At 40.3% G+C, this 27,960-nt stretch overlaps 2 protein-coding genes and 1 long non-coding RNA gene across 3 annotated transcripts; 1 reads left to right on the top strand and 2 right to left on the bottom strand.

Moving 5' to 3' along the window:
* Nucleotides 1-2,714: 2,714 nt before the first annotated feature.
* On the bottom strand, nt 2,715-4,733 carry LOC131244371 (uncharacterized). Its single transcript, XR_009170261.1, has 4 exons — nt 4,573-4,733; nt 3,103-3,150; nt 2,915-2,999; nt 2,715-2,826 (listed from the first exon to the last, which is right to left on the bottom strand). It is a non-coding gene; the product is annotated as an uncharacterized LOC131244371 (long non-coding RNA).
* On the bottom strand, nt 3,569-4,654 carry LOC131244370 (uncharacterized). The gene has a single exon (XM_058243991.1). It carries the CDS (start codon nt 4,541-4,543, stop codon nt 3,878-3,880), a length of 666 nt encoding a protein of 221 aa, XP_058099974.1. The 5' UTR covers nt 4,544-4,654; the 3' UTR covers nt 3,569-3,877.
* A 21,060-nt stretch (nt 4,734-25,793) lies between the features above and the next one.
* On the top strand, nt 25,794-26,973 carry LOC131244035 (ethylene-responsive transcription factor ERF109-like). Its single transcript, XM_058243702.1, has one exon. The coding sequence runs from the start codon at nt 25,794-25,796 to the stop codon at nt 26,442-26,444; it is 651 nt and encodes a 216-aa protein (XP_058099685.1). The 3' UTR covers nt 26,445-26,973.
* Nucleotides 26,974-27,960: the final 987 nt, after the last annotated feature.

Raw genomic sequence — 27,960 nt, 5'->3', positions numbered from 1 at the left:
CCCACCTTCAATGTCCATCGGCCATAATGTGGAGCCCACCTTTGTTTTGGATCATCCATCATGTGGGCCCCACTTTGACGTGGGCCATCCATCATGGGGGGCCACCGTTGATATGGACATTTAATTATGGAGAGAGAGAGAGAGAGTTAAAAGGCAATAAATTTTTTGCCGATGGTTATAAGTGCGTCAAGATATTAAGGGCCCGTTTGGCCGGGTGGATTGAAAGGGATTGAATAGTAATAGGGTGGATGGCATGGATTTCTAGGTAATGATGGTGTTGTCAGTGGATTGTCTTGAGATCTATGGGATTGCTATATCCCTGGATTGCTATATCCAGCCTGTTTGGCATGCCCAGCCAAATCCTGGGATTAAACCTTCCCATCCCTTCCAATCCCTCGAACCAAACACGTCTCAGGCAAATTTGAATGGATTAAGGTGGATTGGATGGGATTTAAAGGTAATGATGGTGTTGTCAGTGGATTGTCTTAAGACCCATGGGATTGGGATCAGATCACCGACTCTGTTTGGCACGCTCGCCCAATCCCGGGATTTAACTTCCAATCCCTTCCAATCCGACCGGCCAAACGGGCCCTAAGTTATTTTTGAAATGGTGCTTATCAAAATAACTTATCTTTTAAAAAAACTTTTTTGCTACCATAAGCCAAAAAATGTTACTTATGAGGTGGTATCAAAATGGACCCTCAAAATAACATAAGCTAAGCTATTCTCCATAGACAATCCAACGATCTTAGAGCCTCTTTAGATGCCACTTAAAAATGAGTTCATCTCTTTTTAGTTGATTATAATTATTTATTAGTGATGATGATGATGATTATGATGATCAAGAAATAATCCTCCTCAATCACCAACTTAGAAATGTTGAGATCAAGATCAAGATTATATAAGCTGAACACCTTTAAGGAAGGACAGCAGAAGCCTAGGGTTAAAACGAATTTTGCAACAAAAAAATAATAAACACCTAAATCATATAAACCATATATGCTATGCCACTATGCAGCTTACACCAAGTGTACCATGGTCCTTGGATCCTTCTCTCATAGCCCACTGTTCATGGGAAGTTGATTCAAACCCTTCATCTCACCCATACACGGGTTGGATCTTGGCATTGGCACCCATGAGCAATGGGCCTTAACATAGGACTAACCCATGAGGTGCATCTATCACATGTCATCTACATCATACATACATCCCACATACCATATACATCAATCATACGTCACATGCCCTTATGGGCTTATTACATTATAGCCACTGGGCCGAATTAAACATGAAGATTAACCATATATAATCCACATCCACATCAATCAAACCATAAATCATGCACTTGAGACTTGGGCTGCTCATTTAAAGTTGTTGGGTCTTGAAATACTTGAAAATCTCATTGGTTTTGGGTTCCACATGAGGCTCACATCCTAGCTCATAAAACCAGCATATTTGGGCCTTGAAATAACTCTAATTTAGGCCTAATGAGCCTTGGCAATAGGCCACACTGCACTGCCCAATTAATTTATAGCGTGGGCCCAGAATACATACATCAAAGTGGGCCACATATGCTGCCAAAACTGAGAGATAATCTAGAACGTACATCATATATATTATAACGGGCCTATAAACAGTCCAACAGTGTGTGTATGCACAACATAAGTAATAAAGGGAGCTATTTAGGCTTCTAAAAATGGATGGGCAGCGTGTACAAAACCCAGACATCATGGCGAGTCCAATGACAAGCGGCTACATGATGGAAGCGGCATGAATAAGACACGTACATCACATTGGGCCTACTAAGTTTTGAATGAAACTGATATTTGTGTATTCCCTTTATCTAGGTCTGATGTGATCCTATCAACAGATGGAATGGCAAATAAACATCACCATGGGCCTTGGAAAATGTTCAACAGTAGGTGTCAATTTCCACGTTTTTCTAGCGGGGTGACCCACCTAAGATTTGAATCTGTTTCAATTTTGGGCCCAGCCCTTGAAATGATCGAGTAAACCTGATGGACGGGTAGATACAAAATATATACATTAAGGTGGGTTCTACAGGGTGGTCCCTCATGTGCAACAAGTGGTGGGCCCAGCAGCATTATACGCTGTTGTCTCACAGAAGCAGCGTTTGTTGCTGCGTCATTTTTTGTTTCCTTTATATATATATATAAAATTTAAAATTTTGCATCATTACAAGTTTTGTTGTGCATTAAAACATTTTGTCTTTTAGTGTTAGGGATTCAACGGTGGGTGTTTGATCACCACTGTTTCCGATGGTAGGACCCACCTGATTTCTGAATCTGCTTGAGTTTTGGGCCACCGGCCTAAAATGATGTGGCCCACCAACTGAACGGAGTGAATTTATGGTACATACATCAGAGTGGGGTCCCAAAATAGACCCCACAAGCTGCCACCTTTTCATTTACGGGCGCGTTGGTTAATTTGGTGCATCCAGCATGCAAAGTTGCACGCTGTTTGCGCAATTTTTGTTTGTTTTAATAAATATTACATTAGAAAAATTTGAAAGGTCAGGGATTTTCAGCTGTTGGATGATAAAATAAACATTATGGTGGCTTAGGATGATTTTCAACGGTTGGATGAGGCCCACGGGGTGGCCCACTTGATTTTCGGGCCACTGTGATCATTGGATCATGTCCATGGTTCAGATGGACGAGCAGAAGTCATACACAAGTGCTGGACCCCACGGTAAGGGGATGAATCCTGTAAGCTTGTTGCTTGATAAATTTCTGCAGAGACATAGTAGAGAATTGAGTGTTAATCTTGAAGTCACATCAAGCCGGAAATTTCCTCAATGGTTACCTATATTTAACAATAAAACAATGCAATCAGCTATAAATTCTAAACTAAATAAAATAAAAGCCATAAAAATCAGGGAAGAGAGCTCAACTCATCCAAATTCAAGCATACATGCCAATATGGCACACGGGTGTGAGATCCAAGCTTTCAATAGGTGGCCACACTGTTTATATCCTCTGCACATGGGTGTGACATTATGGAGAATGGTGAGTATATTTGCACTACCAAAAAAAGGAGCAAAATCCATAGTTATAGATCTACATAATGGACACAACTCACCTTGATGCCCTTCTCCCTCCTCCTCGTAATCTTATGCTTATAACCCACCTGAGGCTCAAAATTTTGTCATTTTTAGCCAATGTATATATTTCAATGAGCTTATTGCAATCATTTTGTCAAATACATTATAAGCAACAACCAAAATCAGTGCACAAAAATAAAATAAACTCACTACTAGAAGAATTTTCATAGTTAGTGGATGTGTTGATCCTTCGTGAAGAAGTCCAACAGCCATGAGTGCCGCTGACTGGAAGCCAACAAAATGCACTGAAGGTTACAAATTATAAACACAGTATATATTGTTTGTAGTACTATAAACACCACTCGCTCTGTCAAAACAAACTTTGAGAGCTGGTTTCAAGCAAGTTTCCTTGAACAATTAAGTTTCAATCGAGATGCCCAAACTGAAGCCCAAACTTTTTTTTTTTTTTTTTGAACATGAATGCCGTTGCTCTTCTATTTACTATCTATATACGAACTTTAATCCATATGGGCCAATCTTCATATAGCAAACACTGAACCACAAATGACAGCATGATGTTATGCAACATCTAGGATGGTAGTCAAGGCAGGCCTGAGCCGCCTTCTTTTGAAGCTGCATGGGAGGTACCAATCTACTGTTCACAAGTTGATCCAACCCCTCCCAGCAAAGGGAGAAGCCAATCTCAGCAGAGGAACAGGCCATTCACCTGCTGCCCCGCATTCAAAATTTCCAACATTTAAGTTCAGCAGCGACATGTCATTACTCCAGTCCATTAAGTGAAAGATTAGATGGTCATCCAACCATAGATCTTGGCACTGAGGACTTGCGCAAATCACTTGCACCATGTGCTAAGTGGCACCATTCCCCAAACGTGCACGATCCCTTTGCAAAGTTCTCACACAGCTTCGTCTTGTAATTACTAGCTGGGGTAGCTGGAGCTGCAGCCGAGCTGATGTTAACAATAAGCTCACGCACCATGGCACTTGCCTGCTTGATCTGATCAAAGGTCCCCTCAAGCTCGATGTTCCTCAGGCTGGGGTCTGTCTCATGCTTCCGGATGGCAAGTTTGGCACCTGTGAGGCGAACTATCTGCTTTGAATTCACCCCTCCTTTTCCAATGATAACACCAGCAAAACTGAAGCCAATGCAAAATCCTCTGTACTGAACTAAGATGCCCAAACTGAAGCCAATGCAAAATCCTCCGTACTGAACCAATTCTACCCAAATACACATGATTATTCCAAATCCAACCTTTTCCTGAAACAAACCTGATTTCAAGTTGGGTCTGCGTTTTCTAACCCGAATATGAGCCAAGGGCCTTGGCACCTGTCCTGAAACTCGATTTGGGTCAATCAGTTTTCGGGTTGACCAAACCCAAGTAGCAGCCACAACAGGGATGATTGATATATGATTACAAGAACCCAAGTAGAAGCTAAGATATGAAAGAAAAGAAAACATCCATTTCCAGGGAACCTGTAGTTGCTTACCTCTGAAATTGTTCACTGTCTACAAACTTGCTGCTGACACTCGAATCGCCCCCATTGATGGAATCACTGTCAACACCGATGCTTTCCCTCTTGCGGAGAAGAAAGAGGGAGAAAAGATCGGAAATGGAAAATAAAATCCTAACCCTAGAATAAGAAAATGGGGAAAGAAATGTGAAGGAGAGAGGGAACTTGAAAGCAGAAAAATCGGAGAGAGAGAGAGAGAGGTGGAGGTGGGGAAGGGCGTGGGAGGGATATTTGAGAGAGGGAGATAAAAAAAGGACCCGCGATAATGAAATATCGCGCGCGTTTTTTTACACGGATTATTTGACTTTTGGCTACGAATAACCCGTGGTTATATAGGTACAGTTTGAAACCGTAGCTAAAACCCACCATAGTCTGCATCCTTCACACAATTTTTTGGTAGTAAATGAAATCAATAGAAAATTATTATCTCACTCCAAACCAAACCAAATATATATTTCAATTATCAGTTATTTACATTTCTTAGTGTATTCTTTATCTTTATCAATTATTTACATTCTTTAGTGTAATCTTTATATTTACTTGCCATTTACATTCCTTCGTGTAATTCATAACAGATCAAGTGGTCATTAGCTGTAATTTGAGTAAACGCTCATACACTGGATTCAGTTTAAGTGTCAAGTGAAGTTCTCCATCCAAATAGGCATTTTGCAGTTGTTCTCTACGGCTGACTGTGAGAATTTTTTTTTATTTTTTTTATTTTTTGTACTAAAGAGAAAAAGTTCTTTTATACAAAAGGTAAATGTGTGACCCATTTTTAGAGGATGAACTCCACTCTCTGATTATCGCTTGATCATCTTAAGCAACACTATGCAAGTAGTTGAATAAGTGACCAATCTTATTAGAACTTGTAACAACTCAAAATTTTACGATTACTTAAATTTTAAATTTTATTATTTTTTTAAAGGGATGTAATTGGTTGCAACCACCCTCCCATAAGATAATGACAGACCTTCCATTCGAAGGACTATTCTTTCTTTATAAGGGCGAACCTTCCATCCGATCATAAAGAAAAAAAAATCAAGAGAGAAAAGATAGGGAAGAGAAATAGATAAAGGAGAAGAAAGTCTTACAAGGTTAGTATTTAATTTTAAAATTTTTTATTATTATTTATGTTATTATGCTTTGGACATGCATGATGGACGGTGTAAATTTACCACGGGTGCAATGCATGTGCACATATATCAATAAGTGCATATATGCATAATGCACCTTGGAGCACCTAATGCATGTAAACAAGTAATAAAATAAAAAAGTAAAGACTTGTTTGATTTTACTTGAATTACGTGTTAGGCTTATTATTGCATGTGGGGCTTGATCAATTCGGTTCATTAGATTTTGATGAACAAAATATGGCAACCCTCTAAAAATTAGGCAAAATCAACATTTCAGTGGGTCATAATATTCAAAATAGAATCATGGTACATTCACCGTTGGAAGGTTTATCGGGGCTGTAGGAACTTCCGATAAAGATATTAATTATTTTGACCATTTAAAAATAATTGGGGGAACCTATGAACGACTCAAATCTTAGATAGACAGCTAGGAGGGATCGAGATAAAGAAGGTATAAGTTTTAATGGTGGAAGAACGGTCAATGTTATTCATGATGGTTTGGTCCACTAGAATAACAAATCTACCTCATTTTTTTATCAGTATCCTAAAACGATGTTGGTAAAATGGTAAATGTGATAGATTTTATGCATACATATTATGTGTGGACCATCTAGAAAAAATTATAATAATATAAAATAGGTGTAAAAATACTCTCAATTGCAAAAGTAAAGTTGATATATTTATGGTACCGAAATTAATCCCGATTGGTGGGCCTTCTATGCGGGATTGTCTTGATGTAAGTGGCAAATCCATACCGTCTATTGATCGTGTCACTTAATAAGAGACTTGGGGTTGAAAATTTTACTCGAAAAAAAAAACTCAGGTGGACCCACAGTGCCTTAAACAGTGAAAATAAAATGGTCACCATTAACAATTTGTGTGGGCCAGAAGTGTTGTTTCGAGGAGATTTTTGGGCTCACCCTTTATGTGGGGATTACTCATCTTACCTATGGCTTAGATTATCATGGGATTCATTCAAAAAATAATAATAATAAATAAATATAAATAAAAAGTTTGGTTCTAGCGTTGAAACCAACTGCGGTTTATAACACTAGAGACCATCTTGGGCCATGAGATTGTGGACCCATAGTGATATATGTATTGTATCTACTCCATCCATTTGATTTGGAAGGCTACTTTGGGCTAGGAGTATAAATTTAGAAAATATCCAAAATTTGTGTGGCCTATACAGTCGGAAAACAACGGTAGTTAAACGATAATCTTTGAAGTTATTACAGGTCCCACAGATTTCGGATTGGATTGATTTTTTTTTTCCAATGGTCAATACAGTAGTGGTAACCATATAATCAGTCTAGATCATTGTAGTAGGACTCACATAAAATATGTGTTTTATATATAATCTAATATATTTATATCATACGGATGCATGTTAAAACTTATTTAAGCCATGTGCATATTTAGGACAAAACATTCACATGCTAAAATATGTATCATCATAGCATGCTATTATAAGATCCAAGCCATCCATTTGGTGGGTCATCTTATAAGATATCTAGCCTGACCTTTTTGGTTGGGATACATAAGAGAAACCCTATCCATTAGGTACATTACCTTATAAAACCTAAGCATCAGTCCCATGTATGGCCTCAGTAATTAAAACAAATTAAGGGCTTTATGAACATGATATATATTTTTTAATATTATGGTGTACTGCATAAGGATTATAGGTATTCTTTGATCTGCTCCATCAGATTTCTCCCTAAATCATCAGGTGAGTAATCCCAACATATTTCCTCTCCATATGATTAAAATAAACTGTTATGTTAATATGATTAATTGTATTGTGATTTCTAATATATTAAACATTTGTGCCTTGCATTGTTAACACTTTTGTACAATTACCTAGGGGACAACCCATTGTACCCACTAGAAGCCCACTATATGTCGACATCCAATTCAAGTAAGTGGACAGTTTCTACTTATACTCACTTGATGCATCATCAATACCATTAACAGCATTCGCATTAATTACATTATTTGTATTGTAGGGATGCCGGCCTTGCCCATGCCTAACAATAGTAGAAGTCTGCCGAGTGCAGATGCGGGTTGTCGACATCCAATTCAAGTAGGTGGATGGTTTCTACTTATACTCACTTGATGCATCATCAATACCATTAACAATATTTGTATTAATTACATTATTTGTATTGTATTTCTAATTTTTATACTTTACTTGTGTATATTATTGATGAAAAAAACTATACAGATGGAATTAAAGTAAATACGACTCAAGAGCAAGAACATGAAACTAAACTAATGGATGATCCAAAGGAACAGTGGCCGTATTTAACCGAAGACGAGCTTACTTCGCTGGATCAGTAAAATAATTAAATAGGATGTGTTTCGTATTGTTATTTTATTTCTGTTTCAAAATGACTTCTGATTTAGATTTTATAATTTTTAAATAACTTGATGATTCTAATGACTTAATAAAAGTGTTAATTTGGTGAACAAAAATATTTTAGGTTGTATTCTTGATTATTATGAATGTGTGGTGGTGAATGTTTGTGAATGGATTAAGTTGATATGAATATATTGATGGATGTTAATGAGAACATAAAATTCAGATTATATTATGCCTCTATTAAATAATGTGACTCACTGATTTAAGTACACTAAGTGTACGAGTCATGGACCAGAACTTAGGTCTGAGGGTGCATACTCAGTACGACCTGAATTTCGGGGCATAACAGAACTCAATTATATACGGTTGATTTCCTATGTATTTGCTTATCTTGGCACTTGGGTTGTAGCTGCTCAATTTGAACTGAACCGCACGTCCAATTCTGACATGCCCGCACTAATCATGTGACCGAGATTGAAATAATAACAACATTTCTTGACACTCTCTAGTTTACTTATTGGTGCGACATTGCTAATCAATCGATCAGAAATATGAATAGAAGAAGCAATTGAATTACTGGGGCAGTGTGGTGAATAGAAGAAGCAATTGAATTACTGCACATTGGACGATTCACTATGCAGTGTGGTAAATTGGCTACTAATGAATATCATAAATTGCAATTATTTGGTTATTCGCTAATAGATGTGGCCTTTATATGGTACTCCAACTTATTGCCAAATTCAGTCTGTACGTAACTGGTGATGAAGGAAAAATTCCATGTTCAATTCTTTTCCAAGGACAGGAAGATGACCATGGCTGACCTCGCACATTTCTGATAGTTGCTTGGGGGAATCTTATGAAAGTTACATCATCCATTTCAAAAGAGCGAAAAGCCGGTGTAAGCTCATCACGACCGGCGCTGAATTTGTTTAGCTTGTGCAGGATGACCTAAAATACAAACTCTAAAAGAAATTTATTAGAAAATAATTTACAGATTTGTATAATTTAATTAGGAAAGTTTCTAGATACGAGGAACTTCTCTAAGAAGGAGTTAGGCAAAAGAACTCGATAATCGGAACATATTATCATGATCCTAATTATGAGGTTGTGATTGCTAAGGTAGTGGCAAAGAAGCCTAATGTAGAGCGGGTTACATACACTTCCATGGCAAAGATGGACCAGAGAAGGCCCGATCGGATGCAGAAACAATCTAGACTGTTAGAACCTTAAATCAGTTGTATCTCACAATCTGGAATGAATTTTTCAACATATTATATATGATTTTGGGGTAGGACCTACTTAAGCCAACTAACCCATTACATCGGGTTTCCCATGCTGTATCTGCAAGATTCCATTAGATCGATAGTCAAAGGTCTCGTTTAGTTTCATTTTTACTATAAATAGTAAGTTTTAGTTCAAGTATAACTTTGGTAATTTGAGTTGTATAAGTCATGCCCAACATGAAAAGAGCTTAAAAAAGTGAGGAGAATAACGTGTTTGGGCCAAATTAGACACTTATTATTTTTGGCCGAAAACCACGAAGTCCAGTAGGAATAGAGGTTTGAATTTATTAGGAATTATTCTTGCTTTTATCCCTTATGGATTCAGCGTAGCTCTCTGTGAGGAATTCATTTATTAGGAATTATTCTTGCTTTTATCCCTTATGGATTCAGCGTAGCTCTCTGTGAGGAATTCAGAGAGGTCCGTGGATTCGGAGTAGTTAGCCCTGGTGATCGACCTCATCATATCCCTCCTTGCTCCAAAGCCACTCATTTGTTTAGTGTTGGTCAAAGCGGAAACAATTGCTCGATCACACAAAAGGCTTAGAAAATATATACATTTGACATTACCCATGTTAATGAGATATTTGAGATATTACAAGCAGGGAGTTTATTAAAGTTCCCAACAATCACAAAATACTCTTGGTCGATGAATTAGAAAAGGTTGAGTATTGCAAATGGCACGGGATGTGTTCTCATTCCACTAACGAGTATGTTATTTCAAAGAATGTCGTCCATGATAACATTGACCGTTGATTGTTGAAATTTTCAGAGAAGGGCAAAGATGCGATTCTGATAGATACTGATCTGTTCCCGCCTAATTTGTATGTCAACATGGCCACAGTGAGTATGAGGAATTTGAATCAACCATGGCAAAAGGTTGATCTTGGTATCGATTATTACCACGGTACACTATGACGACTGAGATCAATGTGCTACCGGTCCTATATAGTGACCGTGGGTTTCGCAGAACAATCAAAAGGCACACAATATAGCGGTCGAGATTTGCTACTATGCAGCCGATGTGTTACAATGACTCAAGATGTTGAAACCCCACCCTTTGATTGTCGTTGATCATCTTAAGCAACGATGTGCAAGAGGTTGAATATAAGCAACCTATTTTATTAAAACTCAGTTGTATACTATCGATTTCTATCACATCCGCTTAAGACTTATCTTAACGCTTGGAGTCGTGGCTGTTTGGTTTAAATTGCCACCACATTCAATGCCGCTGGCCTGCACCATGTGATAGATTGAAATAACAAGAAAACTTTTTACACAAACAAACAAGCCTCTGTGGGCTGTACAGCCTCGTATGTTTTATTTGAGTTAACATATGCCATGCGTGGAATTTGTAGAGTTTCAGTCTACGAAGAACTGGTAGCTCCGACAGGTTTTTGTCAAAGAGTTTCAGTCTAGAAGAACTGGTAGCTCTGACAGGTTTTAGTCAAAAAGCACCGTGCGCCGGTGCCTGCCATAGGGGGCAAAAAGCGGTTTGGAAATTCAATAATGTAAAATACGCTTTACCCTTTTCACATCCACCCGCATCTTAAAGGCCCATGTGACTATTTTTCATTAGGCCATTTTAGATATTACTAGTCGTTCTCCCCTAATCCAAGGGAAGCAAGTAGGTCTAACTACTGGTACGAAACCAGTGTAATCCAAAGCTTAATGGGGCCCACAGCTATGTTCGTGTGACATCTACACTGTCCGTCTTTTTTTCTAGATCACTTTAGGACGTGAATACAAAACTGATGTAAATCAAAACCACAAATGGCCCACGCCACAAGAAACTGTTGGATTGAATGTCCACCATTGAAACCTTAATGGAGGCAGCAGAAGTATTTGATCAGATGATATTTGTGTTTTCCCTCGGAAATCACCTTATGAATGGGTAGTATGGCATGACGATCACGTAGACTCCAGCAAGGTTTCAATGGTCTACATTTCCATCTCCGTTGATTTCTGCAGCGGGTCGATTGATTTTTGTTTCATTATCATTTTTTGGAACACGTTGTTAGATGATGGTGTACCAATGTATATCAAATAATTACGCTATGTTGCAGTATCAAACCACTAATTTCTCTGAAAGCTCCAGCCCTTAAAAGATAGTGTGGGATCCACCGAGCTTTGGTCACGCGCACCTCAGCATCCAGCTCTTCTTCCCTTAAATCCATCCTCAACGGTAGATATTTCTGTATGCACTCTTTCCTTAATGTGCGTTCTACTTAGAGTTTTTGATCAGTCTCAATTTTTTTAAACCTAAAAAATTGGATGGATACAATAGATTTCTCATGAGCATTAAGGTGAGACCCACCTAGCTTCTGACCGTACGTAAGGAGGTATTATTAGCCAGTTTCCACAAAACGAACTAACGCTGGTTACGTCAAGTTGTGATGTACGTGGTATAATTTCTTTGACCATATACTAGACCCAACAACATTATGAAAGTTGGTGCCCCCCCTCCCTAATTAGGTTCTGGTTAGCCTGGCGGCACGTCTGAATCTGCTTTCCTTACAAACTGACCGCCGTTATAAAGAGCAGCTACAAAGGTACTGGTTTGTGGGTGGTTGAAGAAAAAAACAGAAGAAAAAAAGGCTACTTTCACACACCCAGTCCATATAAAGTGAAATTCTATTTGATCTACTGCAATGCGAATATGATATCTACTCCGTCCATCAGTTTTTCCACCTTAGTTCATTATGAAAGCCCAAAAACAAATACATATCCAAAACATAAGAGGCCACACTGTAAAAAATACTGGGATTGAATGCTCACCGTTGAAACGTTATTATTAGGGCCACTGTATTTTTTTTCTTAACACACGCACACACACCACCACATACTCACGCCGTAGCAGGATTTCATCACCTATGGGTACTGAACCCCACAAACTCCTAAGAGTCTACCACCGGAGCATGAGCAAGGACTCAAGGCCACTTTGTTTATATGACTGCGATCACTCGTATGGCATGTGGAAAGTGTGCCAAATTTTTACATGTTTTAAAGGATCCGATCCATTTATCAGGTGGAACCCATTACGTATATCATTTTGACAAAGTTTAAGCCATTAAAATCACATTTATGTAACAAATATAGTATATTATCTAGAAAATTTTAAGATAATATAGTATATTATCAGAGGTTTATTGAACTTATTTCTTGGATGTATGATCTAAGTGATGAGGCCCATCTGATACACAGTTCGGATGTCAGACAGATGTTAAAAGTTGTCACGTGTACTTGCGTGTGCGGTGGATATGGAGAGCTGCATGTGGGGCGACCGAACTCCCAAATATTCTAACAGCTGCTTGTGATAAGGGGACGCGGATTAACTACTGAAAAGGTTTAGTAGCTACTGAAAAGTCAAGTCGCCAAGCGACACCCCCCAGCGATATCGAAGGGGCTTCGGCGTGTTGCCGTCCACTATGACCGAGTTGGCGTATGTGTCAACAGACGCGGATTGCCTGCTACGACCCGTAAGCACAAAGCTTCTCTGCTAAAAAGTTAGTCAGCGCCACCCTGTTGTTTGTACCAAATCCATTCATTCGTTCCATTTTTTCGGGAACGGATTGACTACTCCCCCTGCCACCAGCCAATGGCTGGTGGTCGCTGCTCTGTGGGCCCCACCATGACGTATGTGTTTCATCCATGACATCCATCTATTTTTATAGATCATTTTGTGGTATGATACCAAAAATGAGATATATCCCAATCTCAAGTGGACCACATTACAGGAAACAGTGTTGAATAAATGTCGACCATTAAAAACTTTTTGGGGGCCATAAAAGTTTTGGATCAAGCTGATCTTTGTTCTTTCCCTTCATCTGGATATATATGACCTAATAAACAGATTGGATGTCAAATAAACGGTACAGTGGGCCTTACGATGATTTTAATGTGGATCTCCAATCACTATTATTTTCCTGCGGTGTGGTCCACCTTAGATTTATATCCCTCTAATTTTTTGGGATAAAGCCCTAAAATGATCTTTAAAAATGGATAAACATAATGGATGAAACACATACATCATGGTGGAGCCCACAGAGAACCGAACACCAGCCACAGGGTTGGTGGCAGGGGGAGTAGCCAATCCGTTCCCATTTTTTCAAATCATGTCAGGACATTAGCCAATAAGTGATACAATAAAAACTTAAGTGAGCCACATAATAGGAAAAAGTGGGTACGTAAATGCGTCCAGTTGAAAGCTTTACCGTGTTGGGGATTTGTGCTGCGTAATCACACAGATCTAGATCTAGGATAGCAATCCAATAGTAACAAGAAATCACAAGAGAACACAAAGTTTTAACGTGGAAAACCCTTGTGGGAAAAAACTACGGCACAAAGCGACAGAAATCCACTATGAAAAGAAATTACAAGAGAGAGGACTTACCCGATTCGAACAACCTTGAATCTCACCATTGCTACACCCTTTGATAACTCTAGAACCCTTAGAAAACTTTTAGAAAGCTTTAGAATACATTAGAATGCCCTTAGGGACCCCTATTTATAGTTTAGGAAACTTTCCTTTTGCACCCTTGCGAAATCGCCTTAGATTTACGCAGTCCGCACAAGATCCGGACTTGAATCTGTGTAACCTCGACTGGTTGAAGGATGGCCACGACTGGTCGAGCAACCCGCTCAACCGGTCGTGCAATCCCCTCGACCGGTCGAGCATCACGGACACCAAAAAACTGAGCTCGCTGGACTTTGAGTCGAGTGGGCCACGACTGGTCATGCAGCTCCCTCGACCAGTCGGTCGTGCAGCTCCCTCGACCGGTCGAGCAACTCCCTCGACCGGTCAAGCCTGACCCTCGATTGGTCGAGTAACCCCAAAAAAATAGATTGAAGGCATCTGTCTGACAACAATCTCCACCATGCCTTCAATCTTCAAACGTGTAGCTCCTTGACCTCTTTTCTTATCTTTTCATCACATTATAGCTTCAATCAACGCTTCTCGTGCACACTCCGTCCTTCTTTTATGCCATCGCCAAGCCCAGAGAAGTTGCACAGAACTTGAACTTCTCTATAGGAACAACCTTGGTGTGCATGTCTGTCGGATTTATGCTGGTATGAATTTTCTCCAGTGTTACACCTCCTTCTTTAAGCACCTATCGGCTAAAGTAGTGACGAACATCAATCTGTTTAGTACATGAGTGATAAATAAAATTTTTAGCCAAATTGATAGCGCTCTTGCTATCACAGTTAACCGGCACAGCCTCCTACTGAAGTCCCAATTGATTTATCATGCCTTTGAGACAAACACCTTCTTTAAATGCTTCTATCACTGCCATATATTCTACTTCCGTTGTGGAAAGAGCCACCACGGACTGAACCTTCGACATCCAACTGATTGCTCCACCCACTAGTATAAATGAGTATCCTGAAGTAGACTTCCTGAAATCTATACTGCCTGCGTAGTCGGAATCCACATACCTTACCAACTTTGTCCCTGTTTTCTTAAAAGTTAAGATGTAGTCTTTCGTATCTCGAATGTATCGAAGTAGCCATTTCATCGCTTCCCAATGTTGCTTGCCGGGGTTTGACATGTATCTGCTCACAACACCGACTGCCTGTGAAATATCTGGTTTGTTACAGACCATGACATACATTAAACTACCAACCACATTCGAATAGGGCACATGAGACATAACCTGCTTTTTCTCATTGGAATTAGGACATTATTTTGAGGAAAGCTTGAAGTGAGCTGCGTGGGGAACGCTCTCCTGCTTTGCCTGATCCATCCCGTACTTGATCAATACCTTTTCAAGGTATTCTGCTTTTGATAACCAAAGTCTGCTCCTCTTCCTGTCTCTATGAATATCTATGCCGAGAACCCTCATTGTACCTCCCAGATCTTTCATCTCGAATGTCCCTGATAACTAAGTCTTCAGTATGTTGATTTCAGACATATTATGACAGGCGATCAACATATCATCAACATACAGTACTAGGATGATGAATTTTTCATCACTCAGTGTCTTATAATAGATATAGTGATTGTATTCACTCCGAGTAAATTTCTGACTCACCATGAAAGAATCAAATTTTTTATACCACTGCGTAGGTGACTATTTCAGGCCGTACAACGACCTCATTAACTTGTAAACCTTTTTCTCCGTCCCTTTAACTTTGTAGTTCTTTGGTTGCTTCATGTAGATATGTTCTTCCAAATCTCCGTGTAGAAATGCAGTCTTCACATCCATCTGTTCCAGCTCGAGATCGTATTAGGCAATCAGCACCAACACGAATCTGATAGATACCTGCTTTACCAATGGTGCGAATATCTCTGTGAAGTTGATTCCTTCTCTCTGAGTATAACCCTTCGCTACTAACCTTGCTTTGTATCTATCCTGTTTCTTTTTGAATAACTACTTGCATCCGATCACTTTTCGGCCCACAGGAAGCTCCACCAGCTCCCATGTATGATTTTTGTGCAACGAGTCCATCTCATCGTCCATAGCCACCTTCCACTTTTCTGCATCAGGCTCTTCAAGAGCCTCCTAAATAGTAGATGGGTCCCCCTCATTTGTAATGAAGGCATATGTAATATTAGATTCGCCCCTGCATCTTGCCGGTAACCTGTGATCACGCGGTGAGTTCCTTTTCACAGGTGGTTGCTCCACCTGATCCTATACCCTTATCTTCGCATCTGTCTCTGCCTGAGTATCATCTATGTCAATTTGGATGTCTACGATCACCCTTTTTGATTCCTCTTGATCGTCTTGATCATTCTTGCGAAATAGGGAGCTTTCATCGAATCTAACGTCACGGCTAGTGATGACCTTGCGTGTGACCTTGTTGAATAACCTGTAACCTTTCACACTAATGCCGTAGCCAACAAAGATATACTTTTTGGTTCTATAGTCTAGCTTATCTCTCTCAACTGACGGTACATGAGAGTAAGCCTTACAACCAAATATGCGTAGATCTGAGTAGTCGATTTTCTGACCACTCCATACTTCCTTTGGAATTTTACATTCAATTGCCGCTGAAGGAGACTGGTTCACCAAATAACAGGCCGTGTTAATGGCCTCAGTCCATAGGTCCTTACCCAACGTAGCATTACTTAACATGCATCTGGCCCTCTCCGGGAGAGTCCGATTCATTCGCTCAGCCACACCGTTTTGCTCGGGCATGTGACGCACTGTGTTGTGCCTGATGATCCCTTCATCCTTGCAATAGTCATTAAACTCAGTGGAAGTAAATTCTCCACCATTGTCAGTCCTTAAAACCTTTATTTTTTACCCTGACTATTTTTCCACCATTGCCTTCCATTGCTTGAATATGGTGAAAACTTCGGGTTTACATTTCATGAAGTAAACCCAAACTTTCCTCGAGTAGTCGTTAATGAATGAAACAAACCATGATGACCCCCTAATAGAAACTTCTGGCGATGACCCCCATATGTCAGAGTGTACATAATCAAACACTCCCTTACAAACATGTTTTTCAGATTTAAAAGACAGTCTAGATTGTTTACCATATATACAATACTCGCATATATCTAAATAAAAAATTTTAAAAGCTGGAATCAAACATCGATCAGAAAGTACCTTCATGCCTCGCTCACTCATGTGGCCCAAACGAGCATGCCACATATGTACAGACGTGGAATCTGCAATAGCTGCTGCCGCTCCACCTACCGAAGTGCTCCCAATTAACCTGTAAAGGTTTCTGTGCCTCTGCGCTCTTATAACCACGAGTGTCCCTTTTGAAACTTTAAGGACACCATCAATATCCGTGAACTTGCACCTTATAGTCTCGAGTGCACGGAGAGAAGTCAGACTTTTCTTCATGTCAGGAACGTGCTAGACGTCAGTCAAGGTATGCTCTATCCCATTAAACATCTTGATGCTTACTATGCCAATAGTCACAACATTACAGGCATTCTCATTGCCCATAAAAACCTGTCCACCATCGCATTCCTTATAACTGGTGAACCAACTCCGATGAGGAGTCATGTGATATGACGCTCCTGTGTCTAGGATCCACTCATCTGCATGATTGTCGTGAGCATGTCAGATTACGGACATAGACAGAACTTCACTACCACTTGTCTCTTCATTAGATATAACAACATTGGCCTCCTTAAAAGAATCCGCTGAATTTTCTTTATTCGCTTTAAGATTTCTACAATCCTTCTTCATGTGTCCAGATAACACACAATTCCAACACTTTAATTTTCCTTTGCCCTTGCCCTTGGATTTGGATTTAGGTCTTGAAGATCCTGTACCTTGCTCAGAATCTCTGCCCCTCGTAATTAGTGCATCGAAAGATGCCTCCATGTCGCCGTTTAATTTTCTCATAGTCTTCCCTTGAAGGGCTGAGATAACGGTGTCAACACTTAGAGTTTTATTTACGGTGCACATCGTGTCCCTGAAAGACTCATATGATGCAGGAAGAGAATTCAACATTATACATGCCTGTTCCTCATCTTTGACCACTTCCTCCATATCTAACAATTTGCACATCAATTTATTAAAGTTGCCGATATGGGCTTCTAGATCTCCACCCTCTGTCATCTTGAAGGTATAACACTGTAGCTTCAAGTATAGGTGATTTTCAGAGGACTTCTTTGAATAGATGTTCTCTAACTTCGTCCACAAACTAGCCGCAGTTTTCTCCCTTAAAACATTATAGAGAACCTCATCAATGAGACATAAACGGATAGAGGCTAAAGTATTACTATCAAGGTTTTCTCATTCATCATCTTTCATGGTAGATTTTCGCTCCTCAAGAGTCTCAATCTCGCCTTGCTTAGTTAACAGGCTAATCATCTTAACTTTCCATAGCTCAAAATTATTTTTTCCTGAGTACTTCTTAATATCAAACCTGCTATTTCCCATTATTACTAATCCTGCAAATTCAGATATGTGCCCCAACGATTGCTCTGATACCACTTGTTAAGGATTTGTGTTGCGGAATCACACAAATTTAGATCTAGGATAGCAATCCAATAGTAACAAGCAATCACAAGAGAACACAAAGTTTTAACGTGGAAAACTCTTGCGAGAAAAAACCACGGCACAAAGTGATAGAAATCCATTATGAAAAGAAATTACAGGAGAGAGGACTTACCTGATTTGAATAACCTCGAATGTCACCCTTGCTACACCCTTTGATAACCCTAGAACCCTTTAGGAACCCTTAGAAAACTTTTAGAAAGCTTTAGAATACATTAGAATGCCCCTAGGGACCCCTATTTATAGTTTAGGAAACTTCCCTTTCACACCCTTGCGAAACCTCCTGCACAAGATCGGGACTCGAATCTGCATAACCTCGACTGGTCCAAGGATGGCCATGACTGGTCGAGCAAACCGCTCGACCGGTCGTGCAATTGCCTCGACCGGTTGAGCATCCCGAACACCAAAAAACTGAGCTCACTGGACTTTAAGTCGAGCAGGCCACGACCGGTCGTGTAGCTCCCTCGACCGATTGAGCCTGACCCTCGATCGGTTGAGCAACCCCAAAAGAACAGATTTAAGGCATCTGTTTGACAACATACCGTGATGTTTATATTCCATCCATCCCGTTTGTAAGGCCATTTTTATTGGGATGAACTCAAAACACATTAATATTAGTCTGACACAAAAATTTTGTGGCCCCATGAATGATTCCATGGTGAACGTTTAGTCTTTCTTGTTTCCTGTCGCACGGCTCACTTGAGTTTTGAATTTGTTTGGTTTTTAGGTCGTGTCATAATATGATCCGGTGGATTTCTCACAAACATCACGATAGGCCTACCTAGCTTCTATGAGAAGGAACTTACTGCGACCTATAAAACAGTGGTAGGCAATACATGTGCTTCCCATGTCAACCGTTAAAACCTTCAGGAGAGCCGTGTATCGCATTAGAAACATAGATGGTAAAAGACCGAGCAAGATTAGACATTAAACAGGAAGACGCACATGGCATTACAAACATAGATGACCAAAATTCGACTGAAATATGGACAACACGTGTTTTACACAGGACCTAAATTGCCAGTAATAAGAAACTAGTTGGGGCCACTAGGATGTTTGTGAGAAACCCACCCCACTCCGTCCATCACCTTTGCTAGATTATGTTCAAACATGGCCCAAAAATTAGCAAATCCAAAGCTCAAGTGAGCCGCATGACAGGAAAAGGTGGGCAGAGAAATGCAATCCATACCGTTTCTAAGGTCACATAAATGAACTAAAAAAAATAAAATTATTAGCCTGATTCAAAACTTCCATGACCCCATAAATGTTTCTACTGTAGATCACTCTTGAGCCTATTGTAATATGATATTGCAAAAAAATAAAAATAAAAATAAAAATAAAAAATAAAAAATAAATAAAAATAAAAAAATAAAATGGATGGAGATGATTTCTCATAAACATTATGGTGGGTCCCAAGTCAATCCACATCCAGGTGCACAAATCCACTCCGTCCATCATGTGGGAACCATTATTTGGACAGTACATAATTGATACGGATGATAATTAGTCACACTAAAAAATCAAATGGCCTGCATCTAGCGGTGTACACCAGTCAATACGAGCCGAGCTTGGCATAGCTTGACTCGGTTCGGCCACTTGCTGACCTTAGCTCAGACTCGGCTCAACTCGGTACTCGAGCCTGATTGGCCAGCTCAGCTCGGTTTGGTCAGCAGCTTGGGCCAGTTCGAACCAAGATCGAGCCAAGTTCGCTCGTGCAACATTTTCACAAACACATAAACTGCACTTCCAAAATCTTGTTGTATGTAAAACAACAACAATGGATTTATAGGTATTTCATCAAACACCTTGTAAACAACATAAAAATCAAGAAAAAAGGTATTTGTTTTATATACGTACCTTCCTTGCCACCAACCACATTTCATTGAGTCATTTCATCAAACACTTGGTGAACAACAACAATATCAAAGTAAGCGAGTCACCGAATTGAATCGATCCGAGTTGGATTCGAGTTGAGTTCGATCCGAGTCGAGTCGAGCTCGGGCAAGCTTGAACTCGGTTCGAAATTTTTTTGAGCTCAAAAAATCGGCTCGAACTCAGTTTCTAACGAAGTCAAATTGAGCTTTTTCGAGTCGAGTCGAGCGAGTTACCGAGCTAACTCTGCTCATGTAAAGCTCTACCTGCACCAACTCATAAGGCGTGGTCAACTAAGGTTTGTATTTTATCTTCGTAACTTAAAGTGAGAAAAAAAAGGTTATATGCCTAATTAACAGTTCCATGAAAATACACATGGTGGTGTAACACAAAAGCCTATAGTTGGCATCCCCATCATTTCACGGGTCGCGGTTTGGCTAGTAATGTCGCCATCAGCCAGGTGGCTAGTGATCGGTGCTATGTGGACCCACCATGATGTATGCATTTTATCCATGTCGTCTATCTATTTTGAAAGATAATTTTAAGTTTTGATGCCAAAAATGAGGCAAATCCAAATCACAGGTGGACCACATCATGGGAAAATATTAGTGATTGAATTTCCACCATTAAAAACCTCCTAGGGTCCATTGTAATGGTTATTTGACATTTAACCTATTGATTAGGTTATAAATGATTAGGTCATAAAGACTTGGACGAAGGGAAAAATATATATCAATTTGATTCAAAATTTTTGTGGCCCCCAAGAAGTTTTTAATGGTGGGCATTCAATCAACACCATGCGGTCCACTTGAGATTTGGATCAACCTCGTTTTCGGACTCTTACCATAAAATGATACGGAAGAATGGGTGTAGGCGTGGATGAAACACGTATATCATGGTGTGGTGCCCAAAGAGCACCGACCACTAGCCATTGGCCAGTGGCGGGGGAGTAGCCGATCCCTTTCCCATTTCACGTGGTGTCTGTGCCCCGTGTCAGGTGTGGATGTAGCTGAGTTTAGTCCTTTGGGCCTAACATAGAGGATGGAACCAATAAACAACATATTATATATATATATATATATATATATATATATATATATATATATATATATATATATATATATATATATATATATATATATCATTTATTAGGCCCATTGAGATGTCATTCACAAATTCAGACCATCCATTGTGTGTGTCCCATGTGGATGAGGGGTTAGACTAAGCTTCAGCTGCATCCAAAACTCATATGGGCCCCACCAAGTGATTTTATATGTTTTAGGATGTCTTCACATGGTTTTAGATGGTATGGCCCACTTGAGTTCCGTGTATGGTTGAGTTTTAAGATATTCCATAACCTAAAGGGTACTCATCAAATGCAAGATGTTGATGGTTGACACACATCATGGTGGGGCCCACACAGCTGGACCTATATGGAAAATGGTACCGTGCGGTCAGATCTTCCAATGAGGTCGAGATGTATGGGCCTTTCTGTGATGTGTGTTTAGCATCAACATCGTGCATTTGATGGGTCCCCTTTAGGTTATGGGATATCCCAAAAATCAGCCGTAAACGGAACACAGGTGGGCCATACCATCTAAAACCATGTGAAGACTTACTTGGTGGGGCCCACCTGAGTTTTGGAAATATAACCCCTCATCCAAGTGGGACACACACAATGGATGATCTGGATTTGTGAACCACATCTCCATGCACATAATAAATGATTATGATTGTTTTAATGGGAGGGTAACCCCTCTCAACTGTTGCATGTGGTGTGGTCCATCCAAGTTATGGATTGACTTGATTTTTAAGCCCATGGCCCAACCTGGAATGGTGCATCTGACTAATAGGGTAGTTGTTCGACACACATCACAGTGGGTCCACACAGCTCGACCTCATAATACCATTTTCATATATATATATATATCTAGATAGTGGGCTCCACAAACTTTGGTACCCACAGCCTAAAACATGTGCTGCAGATGTAGCAATATTGGTAAGTGCCAACGTCGTATGAAAGCTCCGGTATACGCTGCACATATGCGAGTACCGTGCAATGCTGGTGTATGTAAGAGATCCCATCCAGTCATTAGGTTGGTCTGACCTTTCACATGTCTTCCCAAAAATAAATATCATCCATTTAGCATGTGAGCCCAGTATAGGAAACAGGTGAGTGGGTAGATAACTTCATGGGAAAATATTTTCAGAACAGTAAATTTGTTTAGCAAAATTGTGGCCCACCTGACCAGTAGATCCACCTTTTCATGTGCTAGAGCATCATTATAGGGCTCCATTACAACGGATAGATTGGCTATATATCTTGCCGTGGGATGCGATCTAGCTGGGTGGGAGTCAGCTTGATGTATGCGTTGTAGATCCACGCCATCCATCACTTTTACCAGCTTATTTTAGAGCATGGTCCAAAAACGAAGTAAAATTTTCACGTGGACCATACCACAGGAAACAGTTGTCATTAAAAGTACACCATTAAAAACTTCTTAGGGTCCACCATAATGTCTCAACTTTTCCTTTAGTATTACTCACCTGAGTCACGGACCGGATGATTTTTAGGGTTCACTGTTGAATTGAGATGATCCATTCAGCAATCGGGGTAGGTGGTGAGCGAATTTTATGAAAACATGAGAGCGGGAGCATACAGACCAATGTTTGAAGTCAAAGCTATTATCATTAGGACGTCCAAAATAATGCGGAAATGCAGTTTGAAAACATGCCAAGGCTGTCAACGGGTTGGCCAGCCAGCCGTATTTAAAATTTCGGTTTTTTTGAAGGCTCGAGCTAGCCCGGCTCATTGACACCCCTGTTACGTAATACGCTCGGGACACATTACTTTTCGGACGCCGATTTCGCTAAAGAAGTTCCTGCGCTGGGAACCTAGGTGGGGCGCACCTTGATGTTAGTGAGACATCCACCCCGTCCATCCGTTTTGTGAGTTCATTGTAGGGCTTGAGCCCAAAAGTGATCAGGATCCAAAACTCCAGTGGGCCGCACTAAAGGAAAATGTGGGTAGGAAAATTCCTACTGTTGAAACCTCCCTGAGTTTGACAGTGATGTTTACATGCCATACCGTTCGTAACAACATTCCTACTGGGATGAACTGAAAACACAAATATTATCCTGATTCAAAACTTCTGCGGCCCCACTAATATTTTAACTACGGAAGTTCAATCCTCACATTTTCAGCCCACCTGAGCATTGGATCCAGCTCGTTTTTGTCTATAAGTCATTAAATGAGCTCACAAAAAGGATAGATGGTGTGGATTTCTCACAAACATCATTCATCATGGCGGGCCCACCTAGGTTCCCAACCTTTTGCAGGAAATCCGCTCCGCTGCCACCGTTTCCATGGGAAAGATTCTGGGTGTAGCCCGCCGTGATATTTGTGAGAAATCTACCTGTTCATCCGTTTTCTGAGATTATTTTAGGATATTCAACCAAAAAATTGAAGCGTATACAACACTAAGTGGGTCACAGGAGAGGAAACAACAGGAATTCAGTGAGCACAGTTGACGCATTCTTATGGCCATGAAAGTTTTGTATCATATTTTTAGTATTTTTACTTTGGGAATGACCTTATAAACTATTTGGATAGCATATAAACATTAAGGTGGAGCCCAGTTAGGTTTCAACGGTAGAAATTTCTTTCCCCAATTTTCCCTCTCCTGTGAACTACTTAAGTTTTGTATCCACCTCATTTTTGATCTAACTGGTAAAATGATCTCTCAAAATGGATTGACAGAATGAATTTCTTACATACATTTCAGTGGGCCCCACCTAGTATCCTTGTGTAGGAACTCCATGCTAAAGGCATCCGCTGTGCTATAAACCTAGGTGGGGCCACCGTGATGTTTGTGAGAAATCCACGCTGTCCATCGGTTTTGTGAGCTCATTTTAAGAAATTAGACAAAAAGTGAGCTGCATCCAAGACTCAAGTGGGTTATACTAAAAGAAAAGGTGGTTAGGAAAATTCCTACGGTTGAAACTTCCTTGGGTTGACAGTGATGTTTACATGCCATTCATACCATTCATAACGTCATTCCTACTACGATGAACTGAAAACATAAATATTAGCATGATTCAAAACTTCCATGGCCCCATGAATATTTCAACTGTGGACATTCAATTCTTACGTTTTCTGACCACTTGAGTATTGGATTAGGCTTATTTTGATGTCATATCCTAAAATGAACTCACAAAACGGATGGAGGGGTGGATTTCTTACAACCATCACAACAGGTCCCACCTATGTTCCCAACGTAGAAACTTCCTGCAAAAGTCTTTAACAAGAAACCTGCGCCTTGGTGCCAACAGTCCCATATAAGGTATTCCGTATCGGTAATGGTGGTTGTAATAGTTACCACCATTACCGATGTGGGTATCGGCTGTAACGGTTGATATGAGGGCGTAACGACCGTTACAACCACCGTAACGGTTGAAATTTTTTTTTTTCTAAAAAATATTTAGAAAATCGAGAATAATGTAAATATTTCAAATATATTTTTGTATTTTGTTTTGAATATGTTTATGGTAGTGTAACAATCTATTCTTCGGTGAGAGTGTTGAATCGAACTATCTAGTAAATTTGTGAAGATAATTATATGTATTTAATGTCTACACATCACAATCAAGCACTAAAACTAACATCCAGATTCATAGCTCAACTGGCAGACTGAGTGGAGATACCTCATTTCAACACTTGAGGTCTTGGTATCGATCCCTAGTGGGGGTGGCTAACATGGAGTGTGTGTACTGACATGGGTGTGTACTAACCCACTAATCTCTAGTGGGAGTGGCTAACATGGAGTGTGTATACTGACATGGGTGTGTACTAATCAGCTAATCTTAAAATAAAATTTAAAAAAAAAGCATTATAACTATAATTAAGAAAAAAAGCATAAGTATTATTTTTTCAATTTTTTGAAAAAAAAGACAACTGAAGCTTCTATTCACTCAAATAACTTTAATTTATGATTTTAATATTAAAAACTACGATAAAAGTGATCAAAATTTGTTGCAAAATGATATAATGAGAGTTTTTGGAACGAGAAAAGTAAAAAAAAAAAATGAAAAAGAAAAAGAAAGAAGAGAAAAATAGAGAAAAATAGATTTAGGCCATTTTCAACCTTTACGGGTAACGGTGGTTATGCCCTATAAGGACCTTCACGACCATCGTAACGAGGACTATGGTCTCGAAAAATCAACAGCCCATTTCACCCTTTATCCCGTAACGGTGATACCCCTTACTATGTATCCGTGTACAGGCTGTCATTGGCTTGCTATAACCAACATGGAACACACTAGTATCACTGCATAAGTGAGCGGACGATCTTGGGACCCGCTCACTGTTCCAACAGGATTTACGTAGAGGGGCAACTCAGCCTCACGTCATCTCAGTCACGCTGACGACACGCCCTTGGTTACGTCAACGACGAACCCTTCTCCCTTCCAGTCTTTCTGACGGCGAACACGTATTTTCACACCGTGTTACGCGTGCTTATTCTTCAGAATAAAAAGGCTTGCAAGTCAAAGTCCGAAATTCCTGCGGAGTTCGAATGCCAAGATGGCAGAATCCTACCCACAGCAGAAAATCTCCAAAAGGAAAGGAAATCCAGGAGAGCTAGGAGAGTCGAGCAGAGGCCAGATTGGGCCAATCCCCACCCCTGAGGAAGAGACGTCGATCATAGTGGCTTCGTTAGTCCACGTACTATACGGCGGTGGGGGTGGCAACGAGCCCACATTTCCTTTGCTTACGGAAAGTACTTCCACTCCAAGTCACACCGAGCAGAGTCAGGCCCTGCTAGTCGCAAGCACGGACCAATGCCGATTGTGCGGTGTCGAGGGCTGCTTGGGTTGTGAATACTTTACTTCTCCAGCAGAACAGGAAAAGGTTGAGAAGAAGAAGTATCGAGGAGTTCGACAGAGGCCGTGGGGAAAATGGGTGGCTGAGATTAGGAACCGTAGCAAAGGGGCCAGAGACTGGCTTGGGACGTTTGAAACGGCAGAGGATGCTGCTCGAGCTTACGATAAAGCTGCCATCAGGTTACATGGGGCTCGTGCCAAGCTTAATTTCCCTTTACCTGAAGGGTCTCTTGATGACCGCAGTGGGCATAAGGAAGAGCAAGAGCCGCAGCAGCAGGAGGAGCAGTTCAATCTCTTGGGCCATATTAGTCCGGACCCACCTGATGCAGCAATTGGAAAACGGGCAGAGTGATTTGTATGGGACACTTTCAGGGCGACATGATTTGGAGACTGGACCGTGATGGACGGCTATGATTCCCCTGATGAGACTGCTTGAACTAGTGCTTTTTCAACTATCAACTGGAACTACACCTGTGGTGTTATAACCATCTCAGGTGAATAAAAAATAAAAAATAAAAACTGCAACCACGCCGAGAACTGCCGTTGATCCTTCCCCGTGAAAGCCATTCACTCTACTGTTAGGTTGATTGAGTCTCCTGATGCGTTCTTTCTTTCTTTTTTCGAATTCTTCTTCTTCTTGAATTTTTTTTCCCATCCCTCTGGTAAATTGATGAGTTATTTTATTTTAGAGATTTATTTAATTATTTTTCTTTTCATTTTGGTAAACTAAAGCATGAATTCACGAGTGATCCTACTAGAGTCAGGCAAGTGTTACTACTAGAAGGCCTGACTACTATGGTCTGGCAAGAGTTTGCTACTATCGTGGGGTGAACAACTTCATGGTGCATAAGATCCACACCGTCCATCAAGTGCCGCCTTTTGCTTGGTATTAACCCAAAACTCAGGTGGGCCTTACCATAAGACAGTGTAAAATTATGCCTAAAACTTTTAATTGATGTGTTGAGGCCCACCTAACTTTTGGAACACTCTGTCATTTGGAATGTCCTGTGTTCTTCATGATTCCCGTAAGATGAACGGATTGGATGACATATATAAATCACGGTGCCCCCACACTAAACAATTGGTGGGCAACGCACCTGATGGACGGTATGGATCTCATGCACGTTATTCCTATGTGCACCTCGGTTAGTCGTAGGCATAGCGCGAGCGGGGAACGGATTCCCCTGCCACTCGCCCGTTGGCTGGTGGTCGGTGCTTTGTGGGCCCCATCATGATGTATGTGTTTCATCCATGCCATTAATACATTTTTACATATCATTATGGCTTTCTCCCAAAAATTAGGGGATATAAATCTCAGGTGAACCACACCACAGGAAAACAATGGTGATTGGATATCCGCCATTAAAATCCTCCTAAGGCCCACTGTACTATTTACTTGACATCCAATCTGTTGATTAGTTAATACAAACTTAAATGAAGGAAAAAAACAAAGATCATCTTGATCCAAAACTTTTATGGCTCCTATTTTTTTTTTAATGATAGGTATTCATTCAACACTGTTTCCACTCGAGATTAGAATATACCTCATTTTTTGTCTCATGCCTTGGAATCATATAAAAAAAATGATCTAACAAAAAAAATAGATGGACGGAATGGATGAACATGGAGGGGCCCACAGAGCACCGTCCAGCAGCCATTGGGAGGTGGCAGGCGAGTACCAATCAGTTTCCGAGCACATCTCAGTGTACGGATTAGGTACTGCAGCTATATGGCTGCTGTAAGTACGTGTCGTGCGAAGACGAGGACTTACGCTCCCCAATCTTTCGAGTTGTACGAACGGTTCAAAGAGATCAAAGTTACATGGCCTCACAGTGATGTATTTATTATATGTACACCGTTCCTATATA

Source organism: Magnolia sinica, chromosome 4, assembly GCF_029962835.1.
Source record: "Magnolia sinica isolate HGM2019 chromosome 4, MsV1, whole genome shotgun sequence".
NCBI lineage: Eukaryota > Viridiplantae > Streptophyta > Magnoliopsida > Magnoliales > Magnoliaceae > Magnolia > Magnolia sinica.
Note: the sequence above shows the minus strand (reverse complement) of the source record. Positions and strands in the feature narration are given on the sequence as shown.

Coding starts and splice junctions, on each gene's coding strand:
- LOC131244035 (XM_058243702.1), top strand. CDS start 25,794: ATGGCAGAATCCTACCCACAGCAGAAAATCTCCAAAAGGAAAGGAAAT.
- LOC131244370 (XM_058243991.1), bottom strand. CDS start 4,543: ATGTTTTCTTTTCTTTCATATCTTAGCTTCTACTTGGGTTCTTGTAAT.